This window comes from Etheostoma spectabile, chromosome 5, assembly GCF_008692095.1.
Source record: "Etheostoma spectabile isolate EspeVRDwgs_2016 chromosome 5, UIUC_Espe_1.0, whole genome shotgun sequence".
NCBI classification, from domain to species: domain Eukaryota; kingdom Metazoa; phylum Chordata; class Actinopteri; order Perciformes; family Percidae; genus Etheostoma; species Etheostoma spectabile.
Genome location: NC_045737.1, coordinates 25,028,990 through 25,046,532, shown reverse-complemented (window position 1 = coordinate 25,046,532; position 17,543 = coordinate 25,028,990). Strand labels below are relative to the sequence as shown.

Here is a 17,543-nt window from a genome sequence, read left to right as displayed (position 1 = left end):
CCTGCTTGTTTGCAGCTTTTTGTACAAGCTTCTCTGCTTCATTTCTAGTGTTTTTTAGTCAATTGTGTTTTCTCGGCTAAATTTTAAAACTACAAAGATGAATCGGTTAGTTGTCAACTATTGAATTAATCCCCGACTATTTTAACAATAGACTAATCGGTTTGAGTCATTTTTTTAATGAATACAGTCAAAATTATCAGATTCCAGCTTTTTTTAAACACTGTTTTTATTGTTTTTTTTCAGTAATACAATAATACGATTTTTTTATTTTTATTTTTTATTTTTTTTTATTTTACAAACGGGCAAAATGGTTTCCATACACATCAAATTTATTTTTTTAGTATATACGTTTTATCTCTCCATGGCATATTTTCGGTCCAAGCACCAATTGCAGATCTATTTTCTTCCAGTTGAGAGCTATAGTCCTTTTTCCTGTAGAATAGCAACATTAATACATTTTTATGCTTGGGGTTTCAGATTTACACTCATTGGATACAAAGAAAAATCACCTTAGGATTCCAGCTTGTTAAATGTGAATATGTTCTAGTTTCTTCTCTCCTCTGTGACTGTAAACTGAATATCTTTGAGTTGTGGACAAAACAAGATGTTTGAGGACATTATCTTGGGCTTTCTGGGAAACACTGAAAATGATAATTCGGCATTGAAAATAATTGTTGCAACACTTTTAAGTTCCTTTAAAATTAGAAGTCTTAAATTATAAGATTTAGAGAAACACAAGTGTCAGCTGTCGGTTTCTAGAGGAACCAACTGATGGTTGAACGGGGTCTAAAGAGGAAGTGGTTACATGTTTGACTTCACCACAGATCAGTGCTCTGCAAGCTAGCAACAGGAAATGCGGATCATCTGACAACATGTTAGTCTAAAGGGAGGGTATAGTTCTTAATACTGTAAACAATACTTTAGTGGTGTATCATAGGACTTCCCAAAAGTTACCAAGTTTGTGGGGAAACAAAGATACTGTAGATATGTAAAATTGTACATGAACACATTTTTCACATTTATTTCCTTCAAAAGATGTAGAATATATATAAGTTGAGCGAAACCTGACAACAAGTGGCTTTTATGCCACACAGCTCAGACTGAAATAGCATTTTACATTCTGTAGCTTGTTTGTAGAAAGCCACATCTGAAATTTCTGAGACATTTTTGTGTAATTCTCTAGAGAATTAAGTGTTTGTGATTTAGTCTTCACAAAATAATTATTTACTGATCTTAACATTTTTTTCAGAAACATCCTTTTCATTCCATTCTTGCCTTCTTAACACGTGATTTAAAAAAGAAAAGAAAAAAAAGACCTGTACAATAAATCAAATGTAAAATACGTAGATATTTTGACTTCGTATTGTCTACAACTTGTAGCCCAGTCCAGATCTACTGATGTGGCAGAAGAGCGTCATGGCGAAACACATTCCCAAGACCTGTCAACAAAAGAGCAAAAAATGTAACCTGAAAACACAACAGATAATGTTGTTGCATGGTGTTTTTGCCACAGAGCATTTTTTATATCTTCATAGCTCTTAATTTTAAAAACCTCAAAACCAATATTTGTGACAACTGTACAGTCCACATGTAAGTATTTCTCAGGGTCTGTTGATATTTTGATGTCACAAAATAGTTTGACATGATTTTTTAGTTGGAATTTGTTTTAATTGAGCAGATTATACTCTCTCTCTCTATATATATATATATATATATTTATATATATATATATATAAACATACTATAAACATCTGAAAAGGGGTGGAAAACATTAAAACACAAAGGGCAATATAGTTACTATTATTTTTTAGTGCTAAATTCTGAGCGTCAAGATTTGCACTACATAGCCCGCTGAAAAATCATAACGTGTCCATAACGTCACACAATCCCACAGTGCGATGAGTGTTATTTTATATAATGCAAAAACAACAGTTTGGTGACACCACACGTGTCAGTGTTGGTGCAAAAATTCTGTATCCAAAATCTCAATTTACTGCTCACTTAAGAGGAAATTATTGATCCTGTTAAGGGGCTTTCACACAAGAGAGTCTGAACTAAGGTCCGGACCGAGGTTCACGTTTTTGCATTTGATCCGGTATTTTTTGGTTTCACACTGCAGTTATGCAAGCACACGAAATACATCTATATATATATATACATACATATGTGTATATTTTTATATATATATATCATCACGTGATTTTCATGATGTGATATTGTCACTGTATTAAGTTTTAAAAGCAAACAAGTCTAGCCTAGTCGAGTATTCACTCCTTTTAGCTCTGGGTGAGTCTCCTTTAACTCCTTAGGAAAAATGTCTGCGTCTTTAAAGATAATTTTTGGGGAGGGGGCATTTTAGGCCTTTATTTATATAGGACAGATGAAGACGTGAAGGGGGAGAGAGAGGGGGGCGGCCAAAATGTCTAGATCTTTAGCTGCTAAACGCTCCACTAAGTTCACCAGTAAGTTGTTGATTTTGTCTGCAGTTTGGTGCTGGGCAGGTAGGTACACTACCAGGGGGTTCATCATAGCTATCATAGCTAAAAACAGTTGCCTGCTATTGGAAACAACGCTGAAGAGACCGGAATTGGGTGCTAGACAACCAAAAACAGCTAAAAGAGGTTAAGAAAAACATATCTGAATTGCTATTTCAAGATAAGAAAGTTGAGTTGTAGTTGTATTTACAAGTAAGTGGACCAAAAACAGGTAGGCTACTGTATGAGCAACCATGGCTGCACTGGGCTTCCATATTCTACAACCTTCTTTATAAACTGATTACAGTTCGTAACATGTGATGCTCTCGATTTCAGAGATATAACTTGGAACTTAACAGAACCCAAATTGCAACTTGCAGCAGGCCACTCAGGTTCACTTTGCAATGAATTTACAATTACAATTAATGTGCTTAGATATTGTCTGGAGAAGTAAACAAAGACAGCTTTCCAGTTTGGTATAAAATATTTCAATATGGCAAATATAACCACCATCAGTTTACCTCGATGATGCAGAGGACAATGACAGATATCCCAGTGGTTAGGAAGTTCTCCTCAAACAAGTTCTTCAACATTAACAAACAACCCTGCAAACAAAGAGCACAAAGTTGAAACGAACTGGAAACCAACAGTCACTGGCAATAATGAGGCGTCTGTCGGGCATTTCAAAAACCTCCGCCCTCTACAGTATGTCAAAATCCGAATCCGAATTCAGTAATATGTTAATGATCGCCAAAGGCAAATTCTGTGTTACAGTTGCACACATTGTACAAAGGGCAAAGGGAATATAGATAAAGATAGTGGTATATTGAGAAGTATATAAATATCAGAGTAAAAATATAAAAATAAAAGAAATATAAGGAGTGTGGATATGTACATATTTACATAGTTAAAGGAATTGTTATGATACAGTATTTACATAATTAAAGAATTGTTATGGTGAACAGTAATAATGAATAAATAGTAGCAGCAGAATATTGTAATTTAAGCAGGTGTTATTGCACAAAACAGATAATAGTGTCCAGTTTAAAACTAACTAACTAAGTGTTTGTGTGTCAGACACTTAGAGGGAGGAGTTATAATGATGGCCACAGGCAGGAATGACTTCCTGTGGCGCTGTGTGGTGCATTTTGGGAGAATGAACAAGCCCTAATGCAAGCTGTTCACACTGTCTACCTGTTTTCTGTATTCAGGTTTTGAGCTGCCCCAACCACTTGTGTAGCAAGAGCGAGGAATGTTGGGTAGCCAGTCTGTCACATTTTCGACTCCACAGCAATCAAGCTGAAACAGTTCATTCAGAGATACAAAGTCTTTTAACAGCAGATTGAGGTGATGTAGCTCTCAGTATGTAAGTATTCAGTCATCTGTATCGCCCCGTTATGGGAGCTGTGAGCATGTCTCAGCTCTGTCACACTTACTGTCTCCTGAACCAAATCCCACTCACTCGTTGAGTTTGACCCTCTTGCCTTTTCCAAACCCTTGGTGAGATCCTCTTTCACCAATCTACCAATCTAAATGTTGAGGTGAGATGTACAGATTATACATAGAGTATACGCGTTTCCTTTATTAGCACAACATGGTGTGAGTAGCCTACAGATAAATGGGACCCTACCTCTCCCTCATACATGAGTAGCAGACAGGCCACAGTCAGCTCCACCAGCATCAGGATGAACAGCAGCAGGAAGAACTGTCAACAGAACATTTCACACAGTCTTATTGTATTTTTACACTTTGAAACACAGTAAAATATCAGTGTTTCCCCCAGTGTATTGCAAGCCCCCCACCAGGCCTAAACCACTGACAATTGTTTTTTTTAAATGTGTTTTAAAGAGTAGGGCTTGGTTGGAAACTTAGACGTAATCATATTTTCAAATCTCCAGCAGGTGTTTGGCACTGACTTTTGTTAGGCCCTAAGCGTTTTTAAATTCTCAATTTTGCAATTCTGTTCATGAAATGGTTATTATAAAAACTATTGAGTTCTACATCAATGGCGCCATCAGTACCACATCATATTTACAAGAATAGAGAAACAAGACTGCTTGAATTAATGTAGGTCCAAGGGTAGTCAGATTTACTAAGAAGAAAAAACAAAGGTGAAACAGCCAAATTATTACCCAAACAGTAAACATCCATCGCAGCTTGCAGATCAACAGTTCCTTGAGCTAATTATGCTAACACAAGCATGTTAACAAAGTCACATGATAATGTTAACATGCTAGTGTTTATCGGGTATTATCAGGTATTAACATTTTCACCCTCTTAGTTTAGCATGGTATTGTGCTGATTAGCACTAAAAACAAAGTACAGCTTAGGCTGGTAGGGATGGCATTATAGTGTTGAAGTAATTTTGTAAAATAATTAATTTGACCTGCTGGTGACAGTAGATGAAAGGTTAAACAATCACAAAGGTTATTAGGGTTCATAATCTGGGGAACATGAATGTCTGAACCTAATTTCTAACGATGAGGGTCAGAAATACAGTACATGCAATAGTTGTGGAGACATTTCCACATAACATAACATATAATACATGTTGAAGTGTGTTTCAAATTAACTATAAATTCACTTTGTGGTTTTAATGCAAGGCTTAGAAGACGGTTTTAATGCAAGGAACTAGCAGTGTGTGTTTTAGTGTGTGTCATACCGTCAGAAGGAGACAGCGGTTCTCCTTCAGAGCACCCAAGAAGCCCAGGAAGGACACACAGGTGATGACAATGCCGCACACTAGCAGCATGTTGGCAAAGTTGAAGCTGGCCAAGGTCGGGGTGAGTGCGGCCAATTTAAAGTTCACCATCATGTACACACCGAAGCCCAGCACCGCCACACCACATATCTGACAGAGAAACACATACTGCCATCAGGCTCATCCTACGCACTCCTACACCTTAAAGGACCCCTATTGTAAAATGAAGGTAAAGGCAGAGGTGCATTATAAATACTGTGAAAGTAACACTAAATCTACAGAGAAAAGCACACAGCCCATATTGTGAAACGGCCTTTAAATGAGCCACCAGGACTTACGTACATTGTGATGTCACACCTATGTATGTTTATATAAGTAGAAATGTTGCTACAGTGCTGTTACAGTCATTCCCTGGCTGTAATGGACATTGCAGATCCGGAAGACCCGGAAACACTGACCAATCACAGCAGACTGGGTCTTAAAGAGACCATTTCTCTTGCAGAGGTTAATTACCTGATTTCATCATCACAGAAACATTCATACAGCAGTTTCTTCACTGAGCGGCACTACTGGAGCAACTACTACAGCGGAGTAATGCACCACACTCACTCAAGTACTTCTATGTCACTACATTTTAGAGGGGAAAATATGGTTTTCCATTATGGTTACTCCATTGTAGCTTTGGACAGCTTTAAATTACATACAACCAACGTCATATTACAGTATGTACACAACCTATGACCTTATAAATGCAATGCATTGCTCCAATTCAACTCACTTTACCAGAATACTTCCTCTACCTCCAGTAAGTTCAGTCACGTTGGAATTGTAGGTGGAAGACGTCAAGTCTTGATGTTTATATAATTCATCCAGACTATTCATTTATTATTGTCTTTCTTGCTTGCACACTAGTTTTCACACATTCTTAACACTAGCATGTGGTGTTTAGATGTTACAGCTGAATGGATATTTATCAAATCATAATGTCTACGTTAACAGCTGTGCTACAATTGTTCTCCTTACCCCCTGACAACTGTAGAGGTGGCCTTTGGTTGATAAAAAACAGATAATGACAACATGTACCATAACTGCCTCTGAATGGGATGCTGGATGATTGAGACATACATACAAAAATGAGTAAGTTGGCAAAACACATGGTGTACTTCAAACACTTGAGGCAGCCTTGAGCCATCTTGGGACACTTCTGATCCGACCTGCAACAGGAAAGAAACCCCAAAACTATTACATTTCATATAATATGGACAGGGGAAGCCAAAGTGAATCTACACTCAAAAGCAGTTAGTCTAGAAAAACAGTACGTGGAAAATGTAAGAGAAATATGACAGTAAAATATAATAGCATACAGTAGGTAAATAATAATAACGATATAATAATAAAGGCAAAAAACCAATATTAGAAGCTAGAAAAGAACACACAAACACACACACACACACACACACACACACACACACACACACACACACACAACACACACACACACACGTATATATTCAAAGAAATGGCAAAGAAAAGAAGATAGAATAAAATATAACAACCAATACAAAATAACAAACAGTGACTATGTGTGTGTGTGTGTGTGTGTGTGTGTGCGTGTGTGTGTGCGTGTGTGTGTGTGTGTGCGTGTGTGCGCGCGGGTGGGCGCGGTAATGTTACGGGGAAGAGGTCCTGACACATCTCACTTCCTGTGTTCCTCTCAGTCTACATGCAGGGTGGTTTGACGTTTATTAAAAATAACATGAATACATTATAGCTGGTGTTGCTGATGACATCACAGGGTTTTGGTCTACAGCGGAAATACCACAAGTTCCTCAAAATATTAAATGAATTCTTGATAATTATCACATTAGTATTATATGAGTTAAATACAATGTTTAAAGATTACACATTTAATAAAACATGCATCACATAGTTATTCATTTTATGACTGATCTTTGCTGTTACAAAAACTAATAAAGACAGATGTCAGAACCAAAAATTAGACATTTTATTTATTTTACGGTGTTTAACTTTCCTTAACTTTTTGTATAATGCTTTGACCTGGCTGACCGACCATTTTGGATTCCTTTAGAGTAATTCTTTTTGTTTCTCAATTTCTTTATTGGGTCTCCTTTTTTGACATGTTGTTTTCTCTTGAGACATGACATCAACACTGGTTTTAACAGAAAAAGAGGAAGGTGAAGGGTGTGAAATAGAAGGGAAAAACAAAGTAGAGAAATAAAGATGAGGCCTTACCTGCTCTGGGAGAATATGCTACTCGTCTTTGTTTTTCAGTGTTAAATGTGAAATTAACTGTTTGCTCACACTTCCCCTTCTTATGGTGCTGTGGGGCGTGCAGCACCGAGTGGGGCGTCACAGCGTTTTCCTCTCACTTCCTCTTTCTCAACATGAGCAGCATGGAAAATGTATGACACAGAGGGCGGCAGAGAACAAACCAAAATAACAGCAGCTACGGTCTGTCACACGCTTCCTATATTTAGACGAGATGTATATTCAGAAATGAAAGCCCTTTCTTAAACAGTCAAACTGTGGTGGTCGAGAGCTGTAATGTTGAAAACATGCTGAATAATTGCACAACATATGAGCTGACAATGAACGTGTCAGAGAAAAAAATCTCAGATAATTTTAAAGCAAAATGTTTTCACAATAGGTTACTAAACTCATAATAATACCATTAATAATACTAATAATACACTTTATTTATAAAGCGCTCTACATGGTACTCAAATACACTTTACAGTAAAACCAGCACATATAGCACAATAAAAACAGATACAGCAATAAAACCAACATTAATATCAAAAAGTAACGTACCAAAACTATGATATACAAGCTTTATCACAGAAGAAACATTTAGCTTAAAACATGATGGCAGACTATGAAGATGCATTCAGAGGAAAATATTGAAATTACTCTGTGTTGTGGTATTATGGCTTTTTATGGTTTAATTTTCAGGACATCTCTCAATTATCCCTCAGCACAAAACCTTATTAGCAATAAGAAAGTATAGCATTTTACAGCAACATTCCCTGGTTTAATTGGCCTTTGAGCTTTCAAATGGGAATTATTTGGAGTTGATGAAGTGATATCCGTCCATTCAGGTGGCAGGAATGGTTTAGGGGCTCCTGCAGGAAGAAATGGAATAATTATTGTTGTTGGCAGCAATTACAGCCCATCATTACAGTCTAGTGCCCTTCAGCAAAAGAAAAAGAAATAAGAAATAACTTTCCTTCTTGTCTGACCGCCCCTCCATCCTTTTCTAACTTGTGTACAGTCCCTAGGATTACCCAGTCTTTAAAAATAAACCTTAAGATGACTAGTAGGCCGACAAACATTTTTGAGTAGACATTAATACATCTGGAGAAACACACAAAACCAACTTACAGTCTTTATGCACGTACCAAAAGAGAGCGATCAGAATCCTCACTATCAATGGATACCTGGAACAGGTGATTCATTATTCTTATAGTCACATATTCTGAAGTTCCTTGATCTGGTTAAATTTAAGACAGCACAAATCATGTTCAAAGCAAGAAATAATTTACTTCTTTTACTTCTATTTCATAAAATGTTTATTGAAAGGCAGGGTGGGTATAATCTGAGAGAACGCAACTTTAAGAAGATCAAAACAAGAACAACTCTAAAAAGTGTGTGCATCATGATCTAGTTAGGTGTCAGAGTTTGGTGGGTGTTTAAAATGAATTTATATTTGTTGTCTTGCCATGTGGTGCTATATTTATGTGTGTATGTATGTATGTATGTATGTATGCATGTATGCATGCATGTACTATGTATGTACTGTATGTATGTATGTGTGTGTGTGTGTGTGTGTATGTGTGTATGTATAGCCATGTGTGTTTGTGGATGTATATGTGTGTATTTATTTATAGGATAAGAGTTATATGATAATAGTAATAATGCAAACATATTTACACAATAAACATCCTTCTATAAACAGACAGTGTACAGACACAGACATACATATAAGGTGCTGATGAATAGAAATGACATATTGCACACTTGGAGGTGACACAGAGTAATAAATAAATAAATATAAAAACGAATATTGTCCAGTGACAGCTCAAATTGCAGAAACAGGTAGCAGTGATACATTGTGATCTTGTATTAAAGAGTCTGACTGCTGCTGGAATGAAGGACCCACAGTAGTGCTCCTTCTTGCACTGAGGGTGCAGCAGTCTGCTGCTGAAGGAGCTGCTCAGGAAACTCACAGGCTCATGTTGGGGGTGAAGGTGTTGTCCATGATTGATGCCAGCCTGGTTAACATCCTCCTCTCCCCCACCTCCTCTATGGTGTCTATAGGGCAGACTAGAACAGAGCTAGCCCTCTTCACCAGTCTGAGAAGCCTGTTTCTGTCCCTCTCTGTGCTCCCAGCTTCGCAGCAGGCTACTGCGTAACAGACTGCAGACTCTACCACAGAGTCATGATATGTTTTTAACAGAGTCCTGCACGCACCAAAGGACCTCAGCGTCCTCAGCAGGTGGAGGCAGCTTCGGCCTATTTACAGGAGGTCTGTGTTTTTGGCCCCGTCCAGTTTGTTGTTAAGGTGAACACCTGGTTATTTGTACGTCTCCACCCTCTCAATCCCTGGATGTTTGCCATTGTAGTACCAGGCATCCTCTGCGTTGATGTGAAAGTGGTTTGATTCACACCGGTCAACAAACTCACAGGTGGCCTTCTGATACCCTCCCAACAATGGCAGTATCATCAGAGAACTTCGGCATGTGACAGATGCTTTCGTTGTATGATTTGCTACAAAGTTAATTAAGACAGCTCAACACAACTCTCTCTGTATTTCTCAGTACAGCTATGTTCAGAAGATTGCGGCATCAGGCAACTGTCCCGCGCAGAAACTTGAGTAAAGAAGAGTCCTCTGTGTCCTCTTTGGCAATTTGCAACTGTGTGGAGGAGGGGTGGGGGTGGTGCGCAATCACTAAAGGCTCATATCATGTGGACGTGCTGACATTCCTCATGGGGGAGACAGAAACTACGCACTATAGCTTTAAATAAATCAAAAAATACATGAGTAAATATGGCTATGAAAAATACCCTGAAGTCAATAAATGAGGCAATAAATATAGTATAATTATATACATTGTACATATAATATAATTATATGACTCAATATAGTTCAATAAAAAAATAAATAGGTTACTTTTATTTTTTTAGGGGATTTTTAATTCAGTCCCTCTCTATTTATTGTTTATTTTCAAATGAATAATATATATGTTCATATGTATTGCCTCACTTATTTATTTCAGGGTTCATTTCATAGGCATATGCATGTGTTCCTGTATTTATTAAATATTGACTAAAAGGGCATTCGATGCACTTCAAATAAAAATCTGCCTATTTGTGAAAACCGAATTGATGATAGGCTGACTGGCATATAGGATTCACTGTACTACATGTATGTTTAACATAAAAAACATGATTTATAAAATCATGCCAACAATCATTGTTTTAATAGCTAAGTATTCAATGCCCTAAAAAAGGTATATAAAAAGGCATTAGGTGGTCCCACATGTAATTGTAAGCCCAGTTTAATATGCAACTTAATTTTATACAGTATATGTGGTAGGGGGGGTCACTGCTCCATCTCTCTTTCAGTTAAGGGGTCCTTGGTTTAAAAAAACATTGAACATCCCTGGCCTAGAGCAATAACAAACAGGTGCAAATTTTCTTTTGTTTCCTATGCAATTATAGAAGTTAACATGCACAACTTTTGTAATCTTAACCATGTTCCCCATGTTTGGTTAATGTATTAGCATACCAACAGCCGCTATTTAGCACTAAATGCTGGTATTTAGTGTCATAAACCAAGAGAATGGGACACATTGCAAAACCTTTGACGTGAAGATGGCGCTGTGAAAGTGAAGGGATCACCAAAGCGATTACAGTTTACCATGCATGTGCATGTGTACCAAATTTCCTTGAAATCCAAGAAAAACTTGTAAAACATACAACTGTCAACCTCACTTGAGGGAGAGACATGAGACTTTCAAAGTCGGTAAGATTCATCCTCTGGAAAACATCAATATATATTCAAAAGTTGAGTGGCAATTCCTCTCAAAGTTGTTGGGATATTTCAGTCTGGAAAGTGGTGGGCCGACCAATTGATCAGACAGGCACTGCAATTCATAGAAATGATATCTGTGCTATGTCTTGCACATAACACAAACAGTGTTGGACTTCTAGCAGTTGAGACAATAATTGGCTTTAATATGTCTCTGTAGAAGTTTAAAAAGCATTGCTTCACATAACTTTAAAACATTCCTCTGAACTAAAATGAATAGATGTTCACCCCTTAGACACATGAACTGACACACAGAAAGTACTTTATTTTACCAGTTTCATCATTTCAGATTCCAAAAAAGAATTCATATTCTGGACTTCTCTGTTCAGTTTTTCCATAATTTGGGTTTTTAATTTCTATCAAATAGTGCATATGTTGCACCCAGCAGCTTGTTCACTAAACATACATAATTAAATATTCTTAATTATTCTACATTAATAAACTACTACAGTAGTAACAATAACAAATCAAAAGTAACAAACTGAAAACGTGGAATCCAGTTTTTGAAAGGCAACGTCTAACACATCTAAAAAAAAATTGACATACAGTAGGACTCCCTATTAACACAAGCAAACATGGTAATTAGATTATGAAAGCCACTATACACATTCAATTTTCTGCCTTCTAGTCATAAAAACTTAAAACATTGAAACACTAATTCAAAACCACAGGACCTCTGTAACCACTGTTATTAAAAAAGACAAATGGCAGGTATAAAAGTGTAATGTTGCATTAATTGGCAGGTATAGTATTCTTAGAGTACCACTGTAGGTATTCTGGGTCTAAATTCTATAATTTGTATTCTATCATATAGTTAAAACACAAGAAAGGAAAGTCCAGGTACAAGGGTGTGTGTGTGTTACTAACCACACAACAGTAAGTCATGTCTTTAGGTTGTTAGGTTGTCCGTTCCTCACACAGTTATCTGCTACAGTTTATATAGATGCATGAAGAACTGATAGGTTCAGCAAGCGAGTCACATTGCTCTGTCCTTTCCCTAGGTATTATAAAGAAAAAATGGTATAAACTAACTAATTCACTTTGATCAAAGTTCAAAAACCATACCTATATACCATATATATGTATATATAAAGAGGTAATGAAAGCTGGTTCACTTATATAATCTATTCTAACGGAACAGTTGGATGGTGCTGGTCACGTGTGCAAACTCAGCGAGGGTCCGGCAAAGGCACACCTGTTTTTTTGGTTCAAATAGGCACATATAGGAGTAATACAGAAGAGGATTAGGGCCACATGTGAAAAATGTATTTGAGTTCTGAGTTTATCATACAAAAAAAAAAAAAGAGTAAGAATTCTGACTTGTGGCCCCTATCCTCCTCCATAGTGTAAACTGGCTGGGTGAGGTGAAATTAGGAAATGTGTAGTGATCGCTGAAACAGCTGCCATACAGACAAGAATGGCATACGGAATTGCCAAAGGAAGAGTAACTGAGCTCCGTCACTCTGACATCTACTTTCAGCGTCTCCATTTCATTTTGCCTGTCCTGCAGTGCTATGCGTGGTGTTGGAATCTCAGTGGGACAGGCACACAGGTTAAGTTCCAAAAATGTACTACTACTCCTTCCACCAGTGTTTGCACGACGATGAAAACAGAGACTCATACAGTAAATAGTCAGGCTCCATATTAGAATTACCTTCATAAGATAAATCTGAGGGCGAGTTATTTTGCAGGTATTACAAAAAAGCTTATTATAGTCATTGTTCACATTATATGTGTCACACCCACAGTGTTTAGATATCCCTGATCTGAAAGAGGAGACATTCTTCATCATTAGGCAGACATCAGGGTAATACTATTGAAGTGCATTCTAGGCACATGAAATGTATTTTCAATGTTTTAACTTATTTACATTATGAAATGCACTATAGTGCTTAATTAATCTGAGCTTATTACTGTAAGACGCAGCTATGTATAGAACTGTCCAAAAACGTGGCACTGCATTTTATGAAATATTGTTGAACGATTGCAGTGCATTTTGAAGCTTGTGCCATACATTTCATCTACTAACTATGAAAGCAAGTAACTGCCATAGAAGTGAACAAATGTGTCAAACAAGTGAAAAAAACAACAACTCTACTGTGTTCCCGTAAAATAACCAATTTGTAAAATCCTTTGATGTTCTCTGACTTCCACAAGAGAACAGATTATATAGTTCCTTGTTTGGAATACACATCTCCTAGATGCATGACATTTTAGGAAATGACAGGAACACGGGTTATTACTGAACTGTTTAAACCACTGAAATTTACAAAGCACAATGGGGCTTTTCACTCAATTATAACTAACTCTTTCTGCTGAGGTCACTGTATCCACCAACAGTTTTGTGTGTCTTCCTCAAAGACACAGAGCATGCTGCCTGGCTCAAGAGCATGAGCTACATTGTTTGTAGTGCAAACTCAGTGACTTTCTCAAAGGTTTCCAAAAACACTGCATTGAAATGTGTTTGTTGTGGACCATGGTCAGCAGCCCTGACAGGCAGTCCCGGCTTTGATGGATGTCACGTCACGGCCTAAGACTCTATGAGGCATTCTTTGGGCGGTGTCGAATTTGGATTGGAATTTCCTCATCCTGTAAAAGAGACAAAAAAAGTGAAAAGTAATCACTGTCTTCAATTTACTGTATGATAATTGCATATGAGGTAATGAAAAAAGGTAAGCAGCAATGGTTGCACTGGTTTATAAAGTGTAAAGGATGTTGGTTTCATACATACTGTTTCAGCGGTATCAGTGTGTTCGCTGCCGTGGGCGAACGCCTCAAAGTCAGAGAGAGCGCTCTCCACCGCCTCCTCATCATAGTCTGTCTGGTATTCTTCTGACAGTTCCTCTGAAGGCAGACAAAAGACGAGTCCACATGAGCATTGTAAATTAATATTTGAAATATGTCCCATTTTAATCATACAACTGTATAAAATAGGGAGCATTTTGCAAAGATAGTACTACTAAAACTTGAAACTTCAGATAGAATTTTAGGATAAATTTGTTTTAAAATGCTCATATGATGCTCATTTTCGGGTTCATAATTGTATTTGGAGGTCGTACCAGAAAAGGTTTATGTGGTTCAATTTTCAGAAACCAATTTTTGTTGTACTGCACATTGCTGCAGCTCCTCTTTTCACCCTATGTGTTGAGCTCTCTGTTTTAGCTACAGAGTGAGGCATCTCACTTTTGTTCCCTCTTTGTTGGGAGTCGCACATGCGCAGTAAGTACTGCTAGCTTGTCAGTTGCAGAGCATGAGGGTGTTCTACGCTAGCAGCTATGCGAGAATTATAACGTGTTACAAAGTGACACACGTATGTCGCGGAAGTAATGGCTGGATTAGAAGCTGGAATAGAGCTGTTTGGAGCAGTTTGTGAACAGTGTTTTCTGTTGGAGATGGTAAGTCCCTTTGGGGTGGACTTTGGGCTTTTTCACTTTGTAAACCTATAACGTGCACAAAACGTTATATAACACAATAAAAGAAAGAGAAAAGGCCTAATATGAGCTCTTAAAGTGTATAAATACCTGGTAACATACAGATCAAAACATCACAAGTTCAAAATAGCTACACAGATGTTCACGGCTCCTGTCATTTTACCAGGGATAAATATTACTCAGAGCTACACCTGCATACTGAGAATCAAAAGCAGGCTTTGATATTAAGATTGATGTATCTAAAACATTTTTTGATTCTCTGGTTTGTGATTTCAGTTTTTGACTGATAACTTACCATCGATAGCATTCTTGACAGGTTCAATTCTCGACACTATCTCCGCCAGGTCTGTGAAGGAGGCATTCGGACAAGTGACCACCTGAAACATACAAACTGCGTCATTCCACAGAAGACTTCATTTTTTTTCCTCGCTCTTTGTGATGATACATGTGGAACACGTTTTTTTCTGTGTAGTCCTGTGTGCTGACAAAGCCTTCACCTACTTGATAATTCCATGGCTTGCATAATTTTGGTGTGACGCTGTCTGTTTAGAGCAATTTTTTGGCCCCCCAAAGAGGTTTTAGCCAGCCCCAAAGGAAAATCACGAGGACCAAAATGATAAGAATTGAGAGAGAAAAATGCAATTTAAATCCTCTCTGAATGTGTTTAAAAGCAATTTACCAAACAACTGTTGAACAAGCAGAACATAAACGTGAATATGAGCACTGATCTCAGAGAGGCTGTGTTGGACTCTCACAGTGATTTTAACGGTGGTATTTAAATGTTATTATTACGTTTTTTAGTTTTGTTCATTAGGGTTTCATTTACTTAAGCATAATCACTGTCAAATAAGACTCATTGCCTCTACTGTTTGCAGACAGATCATGCTTACTGACGAGCATTCTGCCTTAATGTTTAAAGTAACAAGTAACTAAAGCTGTCAGATTAATGTAGTGGAGTAAAAAGTACGATATTTCTTTCTGAAATGTAGTTGAGTAGAAGTAGACAGTGGCATGAAAAGAAAAGACTCAAGTAAAGTACACGTTCCTCAACATTTAAGTACAGTACTGGAGCAAATGTACTTAGTTACATTCCACCACTGCATGCAAGCCCAGGTGACGTGATGCACGTCTCTGCCATCTCCAGAGATGGTAATGCATATCAATAGTTGGTGGCAGTAAAGCATCTTAGAATGTAGCAATGCACCAATAAAGCTTGAGAGGAGGTGTGTTTGACTACACAATACTTTGTGTCATTACATGGCCTTGAATACTTGATTCTGATGTCACATTCTGATGAACTTCGGTGTCAACATCAACTACAGGCTGAACTGGAAGGTCAACAGCACTACTGTTTACAAGAAGGGGATGAGCAGACTCTATTTCCTGAGGAAGCTGAGATCCTTCAACGTGTGCAGCAAAATGTTGGAGATGTTGTGGCCAGCGCTCTGTTCTCCTCCGCCGTCTGCCGGGGCAGCAGCATCGGAGCCAGCAACACAAACAGACTGAACACACGGATCGGGAAGGCTGGCTCCGTGATCGGCTGCAAACAGGACACATTTGAAGCTGTGGTGGAGAGGAGGTCACTGAACAAACTGTTATCTATCATGGATAACCCTGACCACCCTCTCCACCCCACACTGGTCCACCAGAGGAGCAGCTTCTCTAAGAGGCTCCGGCAGCTTCGATGTCGCACAAACCGCAACAGGAAATCATTCGTACCACAGGCAATACAACTTTTTAACACTTTTTCACTGGGTGCTAGATAAGACTCTGAGACACCACAATACTGCACTAAGTGCAACCTGAACAATAGGTTTATTTACATATTTATCATACTACTTAAGCAGTTGCACATTTTTGTGTTCCCAATAAGTGTTTTTGTATTTTATTCTTATTATCATTTCATGTTTGCATGTATGTATATTGTATCCTAGTATTTCATTTATATTCTGTGCTGTGTGACTGCTTGGTGCAACACTATAATTTCCCATTTTATTGGGATCAATAAATATCTTTCTATCTATCTATCTATCTATCTATCTATCCGATCGGTCAATTATGGCATTCTACGCTCTATAAATTCTGAAAAGCAGACCACTGCTATGGACACAGTTCTGATCATATACTCTGGAGGACCATTTTGAAATCAATAAGTCAAGTCTTGTTTTTAAGATCAGGCATCCTCACTGTTTATCAAGTCAATCAACTACAGATTGCTTTATTTTTTATACAACTCTCATTCATTCTATGCTGAACCCTATTCTTACTGTTACAAACTTCATAATCATGCCACTTGAGATAACTACAAACTCAGGCCTCCTATCTGTCCAACATCTCAACTTCGGTTTGGTTTAAACTTGGTTTCCTTTTTTGTAGTCATACTCCGCTGATTCGATATTGTGTGTTATTTTAGTTTGGGCTTTTTTCTCTTTTTTCAGTATTTTAGTTCATCTTTTTTAATTGGATTATGCATTGGAGAGCACCCAGATTAAGCCCCTCTGAGGATTATTTGCATCTCTCCATCCCATCTTTTATTGATTATGTGTATATTAATCTGTATTATTTGTCTATACAGTATGTTAACCAATAAAATGACCAATAAATATCTAATATGTTTTTATTGAAGCGAGTTCAGTAGAAACAGTGGAGGCATTACAGTAGCTTCCTTTTCAGTAACCATTAACATTGTTTTTTTAAATCTATAGTTTTTTTTTAATTCCTCGACACAACGGCCCAGGATTTGATATTCAGACCTGCGGCTTGTTTCCTGCACGTCTTCCCCCCTCTCTCCCCTTTCATGCTGTCCTGGTGATTAAAGGCGGAAA

At 37.6% G+C, this 17,543-nt stretch overlaps 2 protein-coding genes and 1 long non-coding RNA gene across 6 annotated transcripts in view; 1 reads left to right on the top strand and 2 right to left on the bottom strand.

Moving 5' to 3' along the window:
• Positions 1-904: 904 nt before the first annotated feature.
• Positions 905-7,625, bottom strand: zgc:64051 (leukocyte surface antigen CD53). Of its 2 annotated transcripts, none has more exons than XM_032516732.1 (8): positions 7,424-7,625; positions 6,305-6,384; positions 5,137-5,325; positions 4,105-4,179; positions 3,911-4,003; positions 3,669-3,773; positions 2,996-3,079; positions 905-1,439 (listed from the first exon to the last, which is right to left on the bottom strand). In XM_032516732.1, the coding sequence occupies exons 2-8, from the start codon at positions 6,365-6,367 to the stop codon at positions 1,368-1,370; spliced, it is 681 nt and encodes a 226-aa protein (XP_032372623.1). In that variant the 5' UTR covers positions 6,368-6,384; positions 7,424-7,625; the 3' UTR covers positions 905-1,367. The 2 variants fall into 2 exon arrangements, with proteins under 2 accessions (XP_032372623.1, XP_032372622.1); XM_032516731.1 differs by having other exon boundaries at positions 6,305-6,389; positions 7,429-7,624.
• A 5,157-nt stretch (positions 7,626-12,782) lies between these two features.
• LOC116690022 (uncharacterized) lies at positions 12,783-12,991 on the top strand. The gene is made up of 2 exons (XR_004332144.1): positions 12,783-12,839; positions 12,901-12,991. It is a non-coding gene; the product is annotated as an uncharacterized LOC116690022 (long non-coding RNA).
• pnpla7b (patatin-like phospholipase domain containing 7b) overlaps positions 12,925-17,543 on the bottom strand; it is a 38,157-nt gene continuing 33,538 nt past the window's right edge. For 2 of the 3 annotated variants that reach the window (XM_032516565.1, XM_032516567.1), the window contains exons 33-35: positions 15,014-15,095; positions 14,019-14,131; positions 13,826-13,876 (exon numbers count right to left, since the gene is read on the bottom strand). In XM_032516565.1, the coding sequence (XP_032372456.1) occupies positions 13,826-13,876; positions 14,019-14,131; positions 15,014-15,095 (246 nt within the window). Of the gene's footprint in view, positions 13,877-14,018; positions 14,132-15,013; positions 15,096-17,543 lie in introns of all 3 variants that reach the window. The other variant, XM_032516564.1, reaches the window with a different exon arrangement.

Coding starts and splice junctions, on each gene's coding strand:
- zgc:64051 (XM_032516732.1), bottom strand. CDS start 6,367: ATGGCTCAAGGCTGCCTCAAGTGTTTGAAGTACACCATGTGTTTTGCC. Junction 3,774..3,910: donor GGGATTTGGTTCAGGAGACA/GTAAGTGTGACA, acceptor GAACTGTTTCAG/CTTGATTGCTGTGGAGTCGA. Junction 1,440..2,995: donor TTGTCCTCTGCATCATCGAG/GTAAACTGATGG, acceptor TTTTGTTGACAG/GTCTTGGGAATGTGTTTCGC.